The sequence below is a fragment of the Pleuronectes platessa genome, chromosome 16 (assembly GCF_947347685.1).
Source record: "Pleuronectes platessa chromosome 16, fPlePla1.1, whole genome shotgun sequence".
Taxonomy (NCBI): domain Eukaryota; kingdom Metazoa; phylum Chordata; class Actinopteri; order Pleuronectiformes; family Pleuronectidae; genus Pleuronectes; species Pleuronectes platessa.
In genome coordinates, this window is record NC_070641.1 from 20,895,501 (window position 1) to 20,913,770 (window position 18,270).

Below are 18,270 nucleotides of genomic sequence, written 5' to 3' on the forward strand. Positions count from 1 at the left end.
TTAGTAAAGCTTCATTGAATATAAATTGCAAACTACTCACTGTAGTTTGAAGCTCTGTTTCCTTCTTGTACAAACAGAATGATCACCAGACACCAGATGTGCAGCGTGAGAATTTATTTTATATAAAATACATAAATAAAGCATCTGAAGGTGGCGTCAGGAGCATGTGCACATATTCATATACACACACACACACGTGTAGGACTCCACATACTCGCAGGCAAACAGTTCATCCCACAAAATATAGTATAAACAGACAAAAGAAGAAAGTTGCAGCCATGTGGGTTTACAGAGAGAATTCATGTCTTGCTTGGGACCAATGCCTGCTCACTACACAGGTCACGTGATCACAAAGCAGCATCGCAGCAGTTTTTGCAGCCCAATGTGACGCCGGGGCTACTGAACATCAGTGAACCGAAATAATCACCTACTGATCTGAGAGCAGCGGAAGCAGAAGTCACGACACTTGTTAAGATATGAACTGATATGGTGCATGAGATCTCCCATTAAAGTGTGCGATAAAAATTGAGTTAAGCTCCAAAACCAGCAGAAAAAATAAATCAAAACATTAACATCAAAGTCTGATTGAAGCGTAAATTTTAAACATCGTGCATTTACTCTTTAAAAATGATTTCACCACAAGTTTTGGAAGCAAACTCTTCAGCTCGAGAAAAGAAATTAAACATTTTGACAAGTTTCCCAGATATTTCAGATTGCACATTTATCCATTAAACATCCGTCTCTCAAACTTTAACTTGGACACTGACCTCGAGATTTCTTTGGGTAAATTAACTTAACAGTTTTTTATGTCGATGTTTCTGAAGCATCGTTAAATCAGAGACACTGAGCTCGTAGAACGAAGCTTCAGATCAGTGGTCAAGTGAAAGGTGAGAGAACAGGATGTGGGAACAGAGCAGATCCCGTTTCAGTGTATATTCCACACGACGAGAGAAAAAAATATATATATATATAACATTCCTCCGAAAAACAATATAGTGCTGTTTTCTGTTGAGTTCCTCAAAGATGTGGGGAAAAAACAAAAGTGTAAAATTAACTTTTATCTGCTTCAGATTAGACGCACACGACGGCACGAAGCCCAGAGGAGCGACCTTTAACCTCCTCCTCTGGAAACTATCGACCACGCAGAGCACAACACGTGAAAGCAGCAGCACAGATCGATATGTCGGGGGATTCACTTCCCTTTGGGTTTTTATAAAGCCTTTATACACCTTGGATCTGTTTTATCTTGGAACATATTTCCTCTTTTTCGATCAACAACAGCATTTAGACGTGCTGCCAAGAAAAGCTCGTAGAAAAACTGATATTTGTCCCAAAGATAAGAAACAGAGAAAACGCAGCCTAAAACAACAGCCCACTGAAATACATCTTTGTCTGACAGTAACATGTTGGCCAAAAGTCCATCATCATCATCATCATCATCCTGATAGAAAATACATGGCAGCGAATCAATCAGTAAGAAGGTGAGAGCAGTTTCTGAGCGTGTGTGACTAAGCGGGGGGGGTTTTGAACGCTCCCCAGGCGTGGAAGCAGCGTATGAAGCAGTGAGGCTCGTTTCCCTTTCGCACCAGTCGCAGCTTCCTCGGCTGCTCGGTGTCCTTCGAGCGCATGTGCTGGATGTAAACCTGGAGAAGAGGAGGAGGAGGAGGAGGAGGAGGAGGAGGAGGAGGAGGACGAGGAGGACGAGGAGGAGGAGATGATCAGGAAGATGTGGGTGGAGAAGTAACACAAACTAAAAGTGAGAAGACGACGTGCAGGCTCTCACTCACCTGACACGCCTTGAGGCTGAGTTTGATCTCCACCTGGCTGGTCTGAGTACCGACCCACATGTACACCTGAGACACAACAAGGACAAAGAAGTGATGAAATCTGTTGTCATTAGATAGAGAGACACAAACCACTGCATCACTTATCGTTACCTCATGGCCGTTATCCAGCAACATGATGTCATCGTCAGCCAGGTCGTCCTGGCAGAAGTCTGAGCATTTCTCCGACACAGAGAAATAACCCTTCTCATTGGAACACCTGAGGCAGGGAGGTGGGGGGGGGAGGATGGAAGACAAAGGGAAGAGTTGAAGGAGGGATGATATAACATGTATCACATGTTCATTAATGATGATGAAAGAGTTGAAAACAGGTAACGGTCACTCACCTGAAGAGCCGAGCGTATTTCATATAATCTGCATCTTCGTCGTATTGTTTCTGAGAACCAATCCCCACCCAGAAGAAGTTCTCCGGCTCCTCCCCCTCGTTAATCACCTAGAAGACAACCGTGTTGATCAGTTGTGACTAAATAGACTTTTAAACACAGACACCTGCATTTTTCTAATAGTTCAGGTTGTATTCTCACATGTAGCCCCTCTCAGCAAAATGTTACACTGCTCCTCAGACACACACAAACACAAACACAAACACAAACGTACCTGTTTACTGTACGTGTCGTCGAACATGCTGTTCATGATGTCCTCCGCCAGTTTGGCCTCGTCGGGGTCGGCAGCTCGGCCCACCCACGTGTAAACGATGCCCTGGTTGTCTGTGCTCTCAAATGGAACCTGCACAAAATACCTCATGTTTCATGTTTGCTTGGAGGAGGAAGAGGAGGAGGAGGAGGAGGAGGAGGAGGAGGAGGAGGAGGAGGAGAAGGAGACAGAAACCTCTGGTGGGATGAACTTTAACAAACCTTGAGTATGAAGCAGAACTCGGAGTTGAGATTGCATGAGTCAGTAACAATCTGGATGGTCCTGAAAGGGGGAGAGGATAATTCATTTTAATAAGAAGGACATGACAGTGATGTTTTGACTCGTGGATGAAAACGATAACCAGCATCATATCAACCTGGTGCAAAGCGCGCTGCCATTGGTGCGTATGTGGTAGAGGGAGGGCTGAGCCGAGTCGGTCTTCTGTTTCCTCTTCCCTTTGTGGATGATGAACTTCCTCTTGAAGTGGGACAGGAACTTCAGGTTCTCCTGCTGCTGCGTCATTCGCACCACCTACAAAGCAAAACAGGCTGAGGTCACTAAACTGCGATGAAGGTGAAGAAGATGATAAAAGCACAGATCTTTCTCCACACCTTCAGTTTTCCTGGGAAAAGACTCTCGAACTTCTTCTGCAGGGAGAAGGTGAAGGTGAGCCAGCCCATGTTGGACGCCTGTCGGCCCTGCCAGAAGTAAACCACACACTGGAAGTCCTCCTCCGCCTGTTTGTCCTCATCATCATCTCCTCCTCCTCCTCCTCCTCCTCCTCTTCTTCCACCACTGACACCACTAACAGCACCTTCGCCGTCCTTCTGGTCTTTCTCATCATCCTCATACTCCACAGGGACCCAGTATCTGAGAAAGCACAGGGACATTAGAGCTCAATTTAACAGTCAGTGGTTTGTAACTTTCCACAGAACATGAACACTGGAGATGAAATGACACAGAGATGCTCGGTGGGGCATCGGCAAGAACACAATGTACCAATGATCACTTCCATACAGAGTTAGCAGCATAAAGCTGTTTCAAATGGTAACCTCTAATTAACATCTCAATCATCAGCGCTCACATTTCTCTCTTACACACACACACACACACACACACACACACACACACACACACACACACACACACACACACACACACACACACACACACACACACACACACACACACACACACACACACACACACACACACACACACACACACACACACACACACACACACACACACACACACACACACACACACACCTGCAGAGGAAGACGTAGCAGTCCTGTGTGAAGAAATGACCAAACTCTTCTTCTGGCAGCCGAGCAAACTTCTTTCCCTCCAGCACGAATCCTTCCATCCCATCCAGGTCCTCGTTCCACTCCTCCATCAGCGGCTCGGCCTGGAGACGGAACACAAACAAGGTGTGTTTCCAAACAGGGATTGTGAAGGAGGATATTAACTGTGTGTGTGTGTGTGTGTGTGTTGTGGTTACCTCAGTGAGGGGCATGGCCGGCTGCCTGGGGAGGAAGAGAGCGGTGAGGTCAGCTTTCATCTGATCTTTCTTCTCTGCGTCCTTCTTCACCTGGAGGAGAAAACACAAACACACAAATAGACATCAGCAACTACACATGGGACACATTTCAGTGCAACTCTTTAACACCGGATAATCCTATCATGTCACAAATCAACATTGTGGGTAAAACACACACTGACCTTGCCCTGCAGGTTGTCCTGGTCCTTCTGTTGTACGGTCTCAGCTGCTCTGGTGTAGTCCACCTTCAACACATCGTCCCAGTTCTTAAACTTGGACTTGAACACCTGGTCAAAGAGGACGAAGACGAGAAGTGACAAAAAGAAACAGACAGGAAGTAGGATTTAGCATTTCATTATGCATCTTAAAGATTTAAAGACAAATATTAGACTTAGGAATGTTAAGTATAAAAATGTGTTGGTATAACATCACAAGAAAGACCAGGATAGCAGCTAAAAGAGGACAAAGCACTTGTTACCTGACACTCGTTGCCCTCCAGGTTGCGGGTGACACAGGCGTGTTTGGGCCGGTGCAGCATGGAGCAGATCTCCTGACCCAGTTTCAAGGCGGCTGCACGGACGAGACGTGGAGACTTCCTCCCGATCCAGATGAACACGTCAGACCAGCAGTCCAGGATGTACACGCCCTTTGTGTCCAGCAGAGACTGCACCTGAAGAGAGGAATGGGGGGGGGGGAGAGGAAGGTGTGAAAAAGGGAGGAAGGTTTTCTTGCCTTTCAGCGATCATGCAGCGGCTGCACGTACCAGTCTCATCTCCGGCAGAGTGTCCAGTTTGATCTTGTGGTCTTTGTGCTCCACTGACAGCTTGTAGTTCACCTGAGGCAGCTCCAGGTAGCCCAGCCCCAAACCCACCTACAGGTCGAACACAACAAAACATCCGTGAGTTGTGATGTTTACACACATCGTGCATTTTGATAACACGTGACTTTAAGCCGGTGATCAAGCAGAAAGCTCAACAGTGAACCTCCAACACAACCCTGACCAACGTGCATCACACCCACACAGCATGGTTCTTATAAAGATGTACCTTGTATAGTTTAGGTTTGACGGGAGAGAAGTCATCTGGAACGTGTTTCTTGATCTCCTCCGGTTGTCCTCCCAGAACCTCCCAGAAAGCTGGAGGCTCCTGGTTCTGCATGAGGGTGGTGATCTCCGCCTTCCCCTTGCGCTCATTCTTATTGATCTTTTCCGCAAATAACCTGGAAGAGGACAATAAGATCACTGCACTGATCGGTTGTGCATTTGAGTCCCAAACGTGGAAACTGACGTGAGATATGTCGACCAAGTGGCAGAGAAGTTTGTGTCGGCACTGGATTTGTGTCTCACCTGGCCTTCGTGGTGCCGCTGAGAGTGGCGTTAGCTCCTCTCCAGACAAAGATGTCCAACCCTGTTTCCAACAGGAAGACGAAGCTGCCAGAAAAAGAGAGAATAATGTTAAAGAAACACAATGTTATGGACATAATCATCCATAACAAATGTAGACAGTGTACATATGAAATAGCCGTCAGACAAAAAGAGCAACAAATCAACTGCAGGTCAACTGCAAATGTACTGATTAAATCAAGCAGACATAAGACGGATAACAAAGGTATTAGGAAAGGAGAAAGTGTGTGTCTGTGTCTCTGTGTGTGTGTGTGTTTAGAGGGTGAGGTGAGGTGAACATGCAGGTGTGATTCAAATGAAAATCATATGTAAAGCAGGAAGAGTGTGTGACACTTACCGAGGGTCGAGGGAAACGTTCTTCACAGGCACAGATTCCAGTCTGATGTTTTTCTTTCCGTAAACTCTGTACAACCTGAGAAACACACAAGTTATATATTATGAAATATTGTTAGGTCAAAAAGACACAGTCACACCAAAGGCTGATGAATTAATTACACACAGATATGCAGGAAACAACCAAATTATTTCAGAGAAGAAATGTCTCTGATTCGTGAACAGCGTTTCAAAACATAGTTGGATTCAGTAAGATCAGCTTTGTAGAAAACGTTGCTTCCAGTCTACCTGACAGAGTAGTGAGAGTCCTCCACAGTGTAGAATCCACTGGATGTTCCTCCCTCGATGTAGGAGATCTCGTTGTTAAACACCTGCATCAGACAAACAGTCATTTAAAGGTGTTTCAAAAAGCTGCAACGCTTTGTCTCACAGCCAATGGATTAAATGTGTTTTTGTATTTCACACAGTGAGTTGCCCTTATGCAAAGCTAAGGTTGTACATGGTGTTTATACATACTGCACTGAACTCCTCGCTCTCATCTCCCATCTCTTCCCTGATCGTCCTGCACTCTGCTCCCAGGAAGTTTCTGAGGTTGACAGCGTGGATGGCAGAGCCAGCCTTCTTGTCCAGCGTGGCTTCCTGACCGATCCAGTAGTAGATCTCCCAGTTCAGAGCTCCATTATCATCCAGGAAGGTCTACATCACAAAGAGAAGCATGTGAGATAGAGGAGGGGTCTTCTTAGGAAATATGCTGCAAGAAAACTTAAAGATGTTCCAGCTGGATTCATTTCCAGCCACAAATATCTACAGTAAATATGACATGTTACCTTGAGGATGATGTAGCAGTCCGCCTCATAGAACTTTCCATGGAACGTTTCATCCACCAGGATGGGAACAAAGTTCTCTATCTGCCACACTCCTAGACCAGGAATCTGAAGGGAAGGGGAGCGTGAGTTAGAGTGTTCAATCTGCAAAAAGCATTTATAAGCAGACACGTTGTCAAAAAACACACAATACCTGCCCCACGTCCTCAACAAAGAACTCAGAGTAGTCGAGCTGAGGCTTCTCCAGACTCTTGTCCCATCGTCGGAGCTTTAAATCTCCATATTTCATCTCGTCGCCGTTCTCCTGCAAAATGAGCAGATTTCTTGGTAAATTCATTGTAAATCAAACCTCTTGAGTTACTTCTTCTTCCTTAACCTATTTGTCAACTGCTCCTGAGGTAATAGGACACATTAATGAACCAATCAAACTGCCAGAACAGTAATTAAACCAAAAGTATTCATAGTAGTGGCAGAGAACTGTTCTTAATAATAACAGCCTTGGATCCACAGACAGGGTGTAAATACTTTGTCACACTGTTCTTTATATATATGTTTTCCTTACCTCTAAGTTCTTCTTGTCGTGTGCGATGTCACTCATGCCCTTCAGCACCTGCTTCGCCTGATCGTCCTGAGAACTGTCCTTCCTCCTCCTGAGCCTCATCTTCCTCGCCAGGTGATCTCTGGGGCTGGCTCCTGGACGCATGTACACACAGATACAGATTGAGCCTCGAGAAAATACACAAACGCATTGATATGGTCCAAAAGTCAAGCTCCACACACAGACACACACCTCCTCCAGCAGCTGCCACAACAGCAGGCGAGGCCCCGGCCAGTCGCAGCTGGTTCTGTAGGGAGAAGTCAATGTTGTACCACTCTGCTGCTCGGTCCACTGGTTTAGGAGGCATCACCAGGTTGGGATTTTCACGCACGTCTAGAACCTACAGAAAGGAAATGACAACAGGTTTAAAGACCTTATAGATTTAACTGATATTTCATGAAATATACTCAAAAAAACATTGTTACAGAGCACAACTTTTACTTTGTATTATTATTATCTATTTCATTGGAAAACTACTGCATGAAGTTGGTAAGTATTTTACCTCCAGGTCAGTCAAGAAGTGGATGGCCTCAGGCAGTGTCACCAGGCGATTTTTATTCAGCACCAGCTTCTTCAACTTGCCACATCTACAAAACAGCATGTAAAGAGAATTTACCTTTTCCAACACAATGGACTGTATCAAACCCACTTTCCTTATAATGATCCGTTATTTTTTTTTAAAGTAGTGATTAAGAAATCCTGAACTAGAGACAATTCTGTTCCTGCGTCAATCTTATTTTCTAATGGGATAAACACTTGATTTCACTTTGGTCTCTTTTCTACAAAATAACATTGTCTTTTATCATTTGACAATTTAGAAAGTATAAGTCTGGCATCTCTGCCAGAATCTCACCTGCAGAGACCCTCTGGGATGAGCTCCAGGTTGTTGTTTGCAGCCATGAACTCAACGAGGCTGGAGAGTTTGCCCACACCGGGTGGAACCCCGTCAAAGTCCAGTTTGTTGGAGTTCACATACAGCTTCTTCAGTTTGGACAGTTTACAGATGGCGGACTAGACGGAGACACACAAACTTTAAATGTTAGACATCTTACAGAGGAGTTAAAAAAAATAACCAGCGGATTACTTAGTAATAACCCATGATTAAATATATTATGAAAATAAACAATACAATGCAACAACCCCAAACACATAACTCCCTGAACACTTGGACAGAAACGGTGGTTTAATGGTTATCGTTCTTACCGGCAGTGAGCTGAGCTGGTTGCGGCTCAGATTAAGCGTTTCCAGCTGAGTCCACTGGTCAATGCACAGGGAGAGTTCAGAGATCTGATTACTGCTCAGGTTGAGTCTCTTCAGGCTGCCCAGTGTATACAGGCACTCCGGCACCCGACTCAGGTCGTTACATGACAGATCGACATCTGGCAAAGATATGAGGGAGACGAGGAAGTGCACTTTGTTGGAATATTAAAAAACATTGGATGAATTCCCCTCCAAGGGTATGAGGAAATGTATAGTGATCCAATTCTTAAAAAAATGTAAGTGCAAATAAAGAAAGAATGTAGGAATGAAAGTGTTTCTGTGAGTATGTCAGTGATTGTGTATGTGTGTGTGGTGTGTGTGTATTACCTGCTAATTGTGTCAGTCCCTCCAGGCTGGTGGGCATGTTGCTCTGGGTCCTCTGCGTGTTCCTCAGGTGGAGAGTCTGTAACGCCACCATGGCCGGCAGCTGGCTGCTCGGACCCACACACAGACACACAAAGAAAAGAGCAGCAGAAGAAACAAACAAAAGAAATGCATTTAAAACTTTAAAACTTAACATGGGACCTGATTTAGATGGCAAAGAATAACAGCAGTGTGTTTTTACCGCAGCTGGGCGTGCATCAGTGGGTTGTTGTTTAGTACGAGAGTCTGCAGATGCACCAGGCGTCTCATCTGGGGCGGCAGACTGTCCAGCTTGTTGTCGCTCAGGTCCAGGTACAGCAGGTCTGTCAGGTTGATGAACAGCTGGTTGGGGATGGAGTCGATACCGTTGTGGCTCAGATTCAGCACCAGCATGTTCCTGCTGTTCTCCAAGTCCCTGGGGATCTCCGTCAGCTGATTGAAACTCAGGTCCTAAAGGAGAAGAGAGACAGTTAAAGCTTGGGTTCAGGATTACGTTTGGGACAAGGATGTTTCATAACCAATAATAAGCAGGGAGAGGATGAGATATGGGAAGTTAAAGTGGAAATAATAAGTAAAAAGTGATATGCAGAAAAGAAAGATGTTGAGATTATTATACCAGCACAGAGAGATCATCGAGCTGAAAGATGTCATCTGGGACTCCAGAGTTTTTCAGGTTGTTGGCTCTGGCTACCACCGCCTGCACACATAATGAAACACATTAAGTGGCGTATTATAGCTGAATTATACATATATGGTACAAATAGGAGGTTACCCAGAAAAACAATGTGAACTTGTCAAAGCATTACATTGAACTCATTGACTATGATATAACAAAATTATTCTACATGTACTTTATGTGCATTTTGTTGTGCGTGTTTCAGTTACCCGTAGATTTGGTAAACTGGACAGTTCTCCATGTAAGGTGGTCAGGCTGTTGTGACTCACTGAAAGATGTTCCTGAAGAAAAAAAATTTGCACACATGACATTAAATAATCTAAAACTAAATAAAAATATCACATTAAGTGCCACTTGCATTAATGCTCAGTTATCTCTACACAGAATGACTGAACTACAAACAGGATTTAAAAAAGCATATGATCTCCCTCTTCCTCTTTCCTGTTTAAAATGTAATTTGACATTTTGGCATTGGTTGTTGTTGTATTGTAAATTTCTTTTTTTATTCCCACAAAAAACCACAACGATTGAATCAAGTTTAAGCAGCAGTTTATCGAAATACAGCCCAAGAACAACAACCGTAAGCAGCGACAACCCACTAATCTTGTTTATCTCTGTAAGAGATCAAGCACACTAGCGTAGATGATCTTTTATCAGTGGCCTGCTGAGCACTGCTTTGGAGAGCTAGATTAGATAATCCTATCAGATATACTGAGGATTAAAGCTGGGCTGTGTCCGCTCCTGGTCAGGTGAGGTTTTACAGGCGAAACGCATCAACCTGCTCCTGTAATCTCTTCTGTTACCCACACTTACAGTATAAAGTTAAACATTGTTTAGACCCAGAGACTGAACACACTGAAAACAACAAAGGGCTCATATCTGGAAAATGGTTAAAGTTTAACTCATTATTACCGATACAAAAACACAAGAATGTCTCACCAGCTTCTGCAGAGAGGCCAGCTCCTCTGGGAGGTAACACAGTCCTGTCCTGTTCAGCTTCAGCCATCGCAGGCTGCTCATACACTTGACGTGCTCTGGAAAGTATCCGCCCTGGAAAGACAGACAGTTAGGAGACATAAGTGACTTGAAAACGATAAAGCTTCCACTGCATTTACCAACGCTTTACATCAGTGACATTAAATTTCCCTGAATCATTTGGAACTGAAATATCAGCGAAGGTTGTGATGTTTAATTATATTTGGAGAACGACAAACTCACGCACAACATTTAGCGAATCTGAGTTGTGTGCTTTACCTTCTCATTGGGTTTAAACAATGCATTAATTAATTCTTCATAGATTTTTATTTTAAAAAGTATTGTTTACAAACAGTGAATGATTTTACTTAATGATTTAATCTTCATATTTGAAAAAGGAGTAAGAAGAAGTACAAACTTTTTACCTACAAACTTAATAATCTCACCCATTCTCCATAAATCATTAATTTATAATTATCTTATACTTAACCAGCTTCCTATATATCTATAAATATGTTGTTTACCTGTGCTCTGTATTGTATATCATGTACAAAAATACATATATCCTCAAACACCTACATTCCCCAAATCAAATATAGACGAATTTGCATTTACATTTATAGCAAAAGGAGAAGAAGATAAACTAATGCATATGCAGAATCTTGTAAAGATTGAGCCTTTGTTATATTACTATTGACATAATTATGATAGTTATTGTTCTGTTGCCCAGCCTCAGTCTACACACAAGAATAGAATCTGACATCAGGCCTGTGGGAGTCAGTTATTAAGAGGCCATGGGTGTAACAACAGTACAAATGTGGACATCGGTCATTTCCAAATCAGCCACATGCGTTCATGGTTTGTTGTCTGTGCCTGTCAGGATGTGACACATGAGAAAATGTCTGTTCTGGTCGTGTTGATATGAGGAAGAGGAAATGATGTCATCCCTGACTCAGCCATTCACTGAGCAACAAGCCGGACTCGACCAACCAGTGATTTCACTTTATTCCCACACCTGTGATGAAGTCAGAGTTTAATTGACAGACGGATAGTTGTCAGTTCACGTCAGATGTTCTCAGCTGTCACCGCTGCTCCTCCCCACTGAGCTGACACTGGGTCAGATTTCACATGTGTGTCTGCAGCCACTCAACCAACCAGCAACAACACAAACCAGCAACAACACAACCCAGCGCTGTTTCTGGCAGCAGTGTAATCTAAAGTAAACACTGATAGAGCCCCAGTTAGCCGAAGCTAAGCAGCTAGCGAATGTGACGTTTGGAGACAAATTGGAAGTTACGCCAAACTACAAATGCTAATTCAACAGCTAACAAATATATTTTTTTTTAACTTCAACTACTCAGTGTATAAACAGACGTACACACAGGAACTATCAGGACTCCACCTAGTCCATGTGGAACGTCTGACAACTGGCTAACGCCCAATGCTACAGCCGCGAAGCTAACGTTTTAGCGACCTACGCCGACAGCCCTGTAACTTTAGCTTTAGCCGCGTAGCTAAGCTAAAGTTCGCCTCTCTACCGGGAGAGACTGTTGGTTCGAATCCTTACTTTGAAGTCGTTTCCACTGAGGTCCACCCCCCTGATAAAGGGAAGAACTCCGGTGGCAGCCATTACCGCTGGAAGTCAGCTGCTCAGCCCGCGACGGTCTATTTTGGTGCCGAGCCCACGGTAAGCTACAGGCAGGCAAGGGCGTCTTCTTCGTGGGGTGGGGTGACGAAGACTCGAGTTGGCTTCAGCGCCACCTATTGCTCCGGAAAGGGAAACCAGCGAGTGTGGAACCACGTGTGTGAGAAGCTTTGTTTACTTTGACATTTCAAAACTAGTTTTAGTTAAAAAAAGCTTTTCGGAATCAATTACATTTTTAAAACATGAGATGACCCGGGGTCTTTGTTTATTTAATATTTTGCTTGATTATGTCTGTGTGTTTAAATTTTGTATTTGAATGTGTTTTTTCTGTTTTATTCAACCTGGGACTGAATTATTTGATTAAAAAAAAGAAGAATGTGCCTTATTTGTTTGTATTTGTATATACTACATGTATCATATTTCATTTTATTTTATCCTATTATATCCTATTTCATTTTATTTTGATAATAATATACTATATTTATTACATTATTACTTATTCTTAATTATTAATTCTGTTTCTACACTGTATGTATCATTTTAATTCAATTTATATTTTACTATATTTTCTATATCCCTTTCACTTAAATATTGCATGTTACTTATTTATTACTGCCTATTTCAACTCTTGCTGCTGTAATATTGCAAACTTACCCATTGTGGGACTAATACAGGATTATTATATCATATCATATCTTATCATATTATAGTAAATAATTATTTGGTTTGAGTCATGGTTTAAGACTCCATAACAATAGGGGGCAGCAGTGCACCAAACTGTGTCTGGTCTACCGGAAAACCAAAGAATAATACGTCATGACATCATCGTTTCCAGCCCCGCCCAGTCAGCTGTTCGGACGGAGCTAGCCGAGGCAGCTAACAGGAAAACCCATTAAAATACAGATCCGTGTACGTGATGGATAAGAACACTACGCGGTACAATGTACAGCTGTACATCTACGACCTGTCGAGGGGGATGGCCCGCAGCCTCAGCCCCATCATGCTGGGTGAGTCCTCAGAGAGAAGCCCGGTGCAGTGTGGCCTCAGGCACAAACAAGTGATGGTGACAGACACCGGCTGCAGTGAGGCTCCTCTGGGAACCTATCAGGACCACACAGCTGTTTCAAACACCTTAGTGTAGAATGTCAAACATGGCTGATTTCTGTTGACATGTATCTTGTGTAGAGGATCATCTGCTTCTTCTCACTGCTGTTCCCTCTTCTCTCACACAGGAAAACAACTGGATGGGATATGGTATGAACCTCTCCTCTGTCCTTCACTCATGGAAACACTGTCATTTACTGTGTAGCTCTGGTCAGAACTGGACCATTTAAGATTTAACATCCTCCCCTGGGGGGAAACCAGCTGCTTGTTGGTGTCAGTGATTCTGTCCCAGTTTGTTTGTTGTTTTGATTTTGCTGAAAGAAGTTGTGTGAAGTTTTGAAAACCCCAAATTCACAAGACAAGTTAGTCATAGGAGATACAACAAGATATAAATTACAATCTTTTGTCACAAACATCTCATCGGACATAAATTAAAGGGTTCAGTGTGTAGGATTTAGTGCCATCTAGTGGTGAAGTTGTATGCTGCAGCTGATGACCCCTCACCTCACCCTCCCCTTCCAAACATGGAAGAGAACCTGTTGTAACTTTCAGTTGTGGTCAAAACCCAAAACATGTTTAGTTGTCCAGTCTGGGCTACTTTAAAAAAACAACATGGTGGCCTCCATAAAAAGGACCCGCTCCTGATGTAGAAGTATATAATTATAAAAGTATATAATTATAAAGGGTCATTATATGGTAAAGAAAATAATGCATACAATATAGATGTAACACACTCGTTAAAACATCACTAGGATTATTCTATTTTAAATTTCTGCTAATGGAATCCCTTTCACCTAAATCTTACACAATGAGCCTTTTAATCATGAACAAAGTCCCAATGTATTATTTATGTATATATAAATGCCGCTGCCACGTTGAGTAATGTGTTTCTTCCAGGCACACGGCTATAGTGACGTATGGTGATGAGTTCTTCTTCGGCGGGGAGGGGATCTCCAGCTGTCCACCGGTAAGTCGGGCTGACTCCTGGTGAAACGTCTCTACTGGCAAAGGGACAGGAGCCGTCTTTGAAACCTGTGTATACTCACTAAGTGTTAGTGTAAGAGAAGTATATAAGGCTCAGATCGATCAAATAACAATGATCAGGTTACTCTTTTCAACAGCTGTCACATATTGTGTCAATATGTGTTTGTGTGTTATGTGTTTGTCAGGGTGGGACCATGCTGGGACCTCCAGACACAGTGGTGGAGCTGGGGGAGACCGAAGTGTCCGAGGAGATCTTCATGGAATACCTCTCCTCCCTGGGAGAGAGCACATACAGGTGAAATAACCGTTCTTCATCTCCTCCCCACCTCATGGGATTATATGATCTGTCCTCACTAGCTCTGGTCTGATTTATTAAATGTCTTCCATTCGCTCCTGGTTTAGAGGAGACAGGTATCGTCTGTTTGAGCACAACTGCAACACCTTCACCAACGAGGTGGCTCAGTTCCTGACGGGCAGGACCATCCCCTCCTACATCACCGACCTTCCGTCCGAAGTCCTCTCCACGTGAGTGTAGACCTCAGTCCCTCAGCTGACCCCCCCCCCCCCCCCTCCCCGACCATGGGACACCACATGATCATGTCCGTTCGCTGATAAGATCCGAGAAAGACAGAGGCTCACATGCTCAGTAACAACCCGTCATCTGTTTCAAAATGTTGCCTTGCGTCATTTTGTTTCTGGTGTGGCAGCAACACATCGCCTGTAGGAATATGATTGAAGAATCTCATCGACTCTTTCCTTCTTTCCTTCTTCAGACCATTCGGCCAAATACTGCGGCCCATCCTGGACTCGATCCACATCGCACCACCAGGGGGCAACGTCATCAACGGAGGCAGAAACGTCTAACCTGAGAGTCGCAGTGTCCGAGGTCACTTCCATTGTAGTCAGTCACTAATACGTCTCAAGTTCTTTCTGTCCTGTCTTTCTTTGCAGTATTGGAAGCTATAACTGATATACAAAACCTCAATTCTTAAAATTATAATATTTCTTCTTTAAAATCCAGTGGGTCGGTGAATTTGACTCCCTGCCCACTTGATGAAATTTGATGGTGCCTTGGTCAGTTGAAATGTGATGTGTTAATGATCAATTATAAAGTTTTAATTTCACAAGACCAGCAAAGTCTATTATATCGAGATTTGGTAAAACACGGAAGATTTGATGAGTTGCCTCCTCAGGCAACTCATTTTTAGAGTTTTTAGAAGTAAATGGCAACAAAGTGTATTTCATTATAGATTTAACACATTAATATACCTCTTAGCACATTGGTGCATTCATATATAGTATAATATATAATAAACAGTGTTTTTGTTGGTATAGCAACATGTTATTTATCATAAGAGATTGTTTATTTAATGAAGTTGTTCTATAAGGATTTCAGTTCCACACTTATCAGGTTTCACGCATGGTTCCTCCAGCGAGAATCATCTCCTGCTGACTACAATGGAATGAATCTGATTGTACACTTTAGCATAGGTATGTTTAATATATTCAAATCAATGGAATGCGGGTTAATATATAGATAGAAAATAGAGTTTTAATCTTTAAATGTCATGATCAGATTTTAATTTTGCACTTTTTATGTTTTTTGTTTTACTTTTTTTGTTGTTTGGTCGCCTGCATTTCTCGTCAGAGATCATTTTGTACCTTTTTAATATTTGTCTCTGTTTCTCCTGAGTTCAGCCTCTTTCCGGTCGCCTACTTACTGAACCTTCCATTGTCATTCCACTTGTCACAGAGTTTGTGAAATGACAAACAGTGTGTGACCGGTGCCTCGTGAGCTGAGAGGTTTTAAGCTTATATAAGAGATTAGATAACGTGTTTATCTCTATAGCAGGACTGGGATCAGGTCACCATAGATTCACCTATGTCTGTGCGTACAAAAGTAAACCCTGGTGATGGAGGTGAGGGCTTTTTGTTCAGTTTTGGAAAATGAAAATGAGTTTTCTCAGTTATTTTGTTTAAAATCGACTAAAAGTAAACTACAGCGCAGTAACGTCACATAAGTTGTGCCTCTTGGCCTGTGCCACCACCTCCAGAGGTAAATGCTGATCACTGATACTCTTTTTTTTTCCTTAAATTTTTCTTATTTTAAATACCTATGTTCCAGTTGCCATGTGGATAATTCTAAACAATTGCACATCCACAGATATTTGTAACGAAGCGGTGACCCTATGTCGACTGAAGTTCTGCCCTGTTGACTGATTAACAGCCGATGCTTGAGTCCTTTAACAGCCACCAGAGTGTGTTTGATCCAAAATACATCTCTGTGCCTTCATCTTCCCGGTCGCTTTGTTGCAGTCTGGTGTGGTTATAGTTTAGCACCGATGGAACATTGTGAAGTTTTCAATTTACTGCATGAATGTGCGACCCTATATATCATTAAATAATTAGGCGGAAGTAAACCACTGCATTTTGCCATTAGAAAGAAGATATGTCTGTTTAAGTTCCAGATAACACACACAGTGGATCACGTGCTTATGGTTGATCTGATTTACATGAAACACACTGAACCTCATGAGCCAACAGACAGAGTGAAGGATGGAAGAGGCACAGGAAAAAGAAAACCACAGAGTCAATAAACCAGCATTAACTTAACTCACTGTGTTCTCCTGCAATAAACAAACCTCTCACACACACACACACACACGCACACACGACCTTCCCAGCAGTCGCTGCTCAAAGCTCAACCTCACGTCTTTGAAGTATTTGGATACTTTGAGAGAAATTAAAAACTGAATCATGCTACGAGAGGCCAGAAAGCTCAGGTCAATCCGGGGTTCTGTTGTTTTTTGCCTTCAGCTAACTGACATGCTAACCGGACCACTGAAATGTATTACTGCACAGGTCGCCCCTCCTCGCTGTGACGTGTCGTTGCTGGGCCGTGACCTGTAATGTGAAATTCATAGCATTTATTTATGGATATTATTCCCTATTTGAATACTCTAACTATGGTGGATACGTTAAATACATATTGTTTGTATGGTTTGTGTAATTGATTTTCTTTTGTAATCTGACCTATACATAAAGCCAGTGACTGCAGATGTTGTGACTCTCTGGTTTGTTCCTTATCATTTTACATGGACTTCACACCTTCAAAATATGAAATAAAAATAAAAATGTGTGATAAATGATGTGAAAATCTTGGACTTTGGTGATTTAATTTTAAAAATGAATTAATGTACATAAGGAAAACTCTCATAATGGGAATATAGCAGTTTAAAAGATCATGTCACCTGTTCTACCTCCTGCACTCACTCACTGCAGTTCTTGCCTCATCCACAAGGGGGCTGTGTTGCTCTGTCTCTCCAGCTCCGGATGCGTCCTCACAACAACAGATAGATTTTATTTAAGAGGTTGTGATTTCAAAACCTAGAGTGAACCGTCTAGAGCGTTGAGTCAAATCAAATCAAAGATACCTTATTGTCCCCACGGGGAAATTAATCTTTCTGTTGCAGCAGCTGCAGAATCAATATCACTGCATCACTTTCTATAGATTTCCATCAAGAACCAATAACAGAGACACTACACAGTGAATAATTTACACTCCACTGCAAAGTGTTAAACGAGATAGGAGCTAAATAACATCCATAGTGCTACTTACATTTTACACTAAGAGCTTTTAAGTGTTAATCAGAATTCACTTTGACTTATTTACTCTTCATGAGCACTAAACCTATTTAACACTGTGTGAATTGTAAAGCTATTTCTCCCATCATAGAATCGATTTTTAACCAGTTGCTGCTACTGGTAAACATAATTTACACATTATTTACGAACAAATTTACTTTAAAGAAAACACACCATTATATTCATAACCAGCAATAAATGATGGTGCAACAAGATCCACCTGTGACGGTGTTCAGAGGAAAGTGAACACTCAGCAAAACCAGATCCTCTTGGAGAAAAGTAGAAGGTCATTCGTGCACTTCATCTGGTTTAATACTGGCACACAACCAACTTAATATGTGATGAAGGTGAACGTAAGACATTAAGTAAAGATATTATGTTTTCAATGTCCAACGCACAGTTTTTGGGGTTAGGGTGAACTTCATTTAGTTCACAACAATG

The 18,270-nt window shown here is 42.6% G+C and overlaps 2 protein-coding genes across 2 annotated transcripts; one reads left to right on the forward strand and one right to left on the reverse strand.

The window, feature by feature from the left end:
• Positions 1-99: 99 nt before the first annotated feature.
• Positions 100-12,178, reverse strand: flii (FLII actin remodeling protein). Its single transcript, XM_053443611.1, has 31 exons — positions 12,019-12,178; positions 10,416-10,526; positions 9,686-9,757; positions 9,417-9,497; positions 9,003-9,250; positions 8,765-8,868; positions 8,381-8,556; positions 8,031-8,188; positions 7,680-7,764; positions 7,370-7,517; positions 7,142-7,272; positions 6,773-6,883; positions 6,583-6,687; positions 6,272-6,451; positions 6,044-6,126; positions 5,760-5,834; positions 5,366-5,449; positions 5,067-5,238; positions 4,784-4,891; positions 4,499-4,690; positions 4,203-4,307; positions 3,982-4,071; positions 3,749-3,888; positions 3,089-3,347; positions 2,854-3,008; positions 2,699-2,759; positions 2,442-2,570; positions 2,171-2,277; positions 1,938-2,043; positions 1,788-1,853; positions 100-1,643 (listed from the first exon to the last, which is right to left on the reverse strand). Exons 1-31 carry the CDS (start codon positions 12,079-12,081, stop codon positions 1,509-1,511), a joined length of 3,840 nt encoding a protein of 1,279 aa, XP_053299586.1. The 5' UTR covers positions 12,082-12,178; the 3' UTR covers positions 100-1,508.
• A 723-nt stretch (positions 12,179-12,901) lies between these two features.
• desi1a (desumoylating isopeptidase 1a) lies at positions 12,902-15,370 on the forward strand. Its single transcript, XM_053443612.1, has 6 exons — positions 12,902-13,103; positions 13,329-13,350; positions 14,098-14,167; positions 14,370-14,479; positions 14,587-14,709; positions 14,958-15,370. The coding sequence occupies exons 1-6, from the start codon at positions 13,013-13,015 to the stop codon at positions 15,046-15,048; spliced, it is 507 nt and encodes a 168-aa protein (XP_053299587.1). The 5' UTR covers positions 12,902-13,012; the 3' UTR covers positions 15,049-15,370.
• The last annotated feature ends 2,900 nt before the right edge of the window (positions 15,371-18,270 follow it).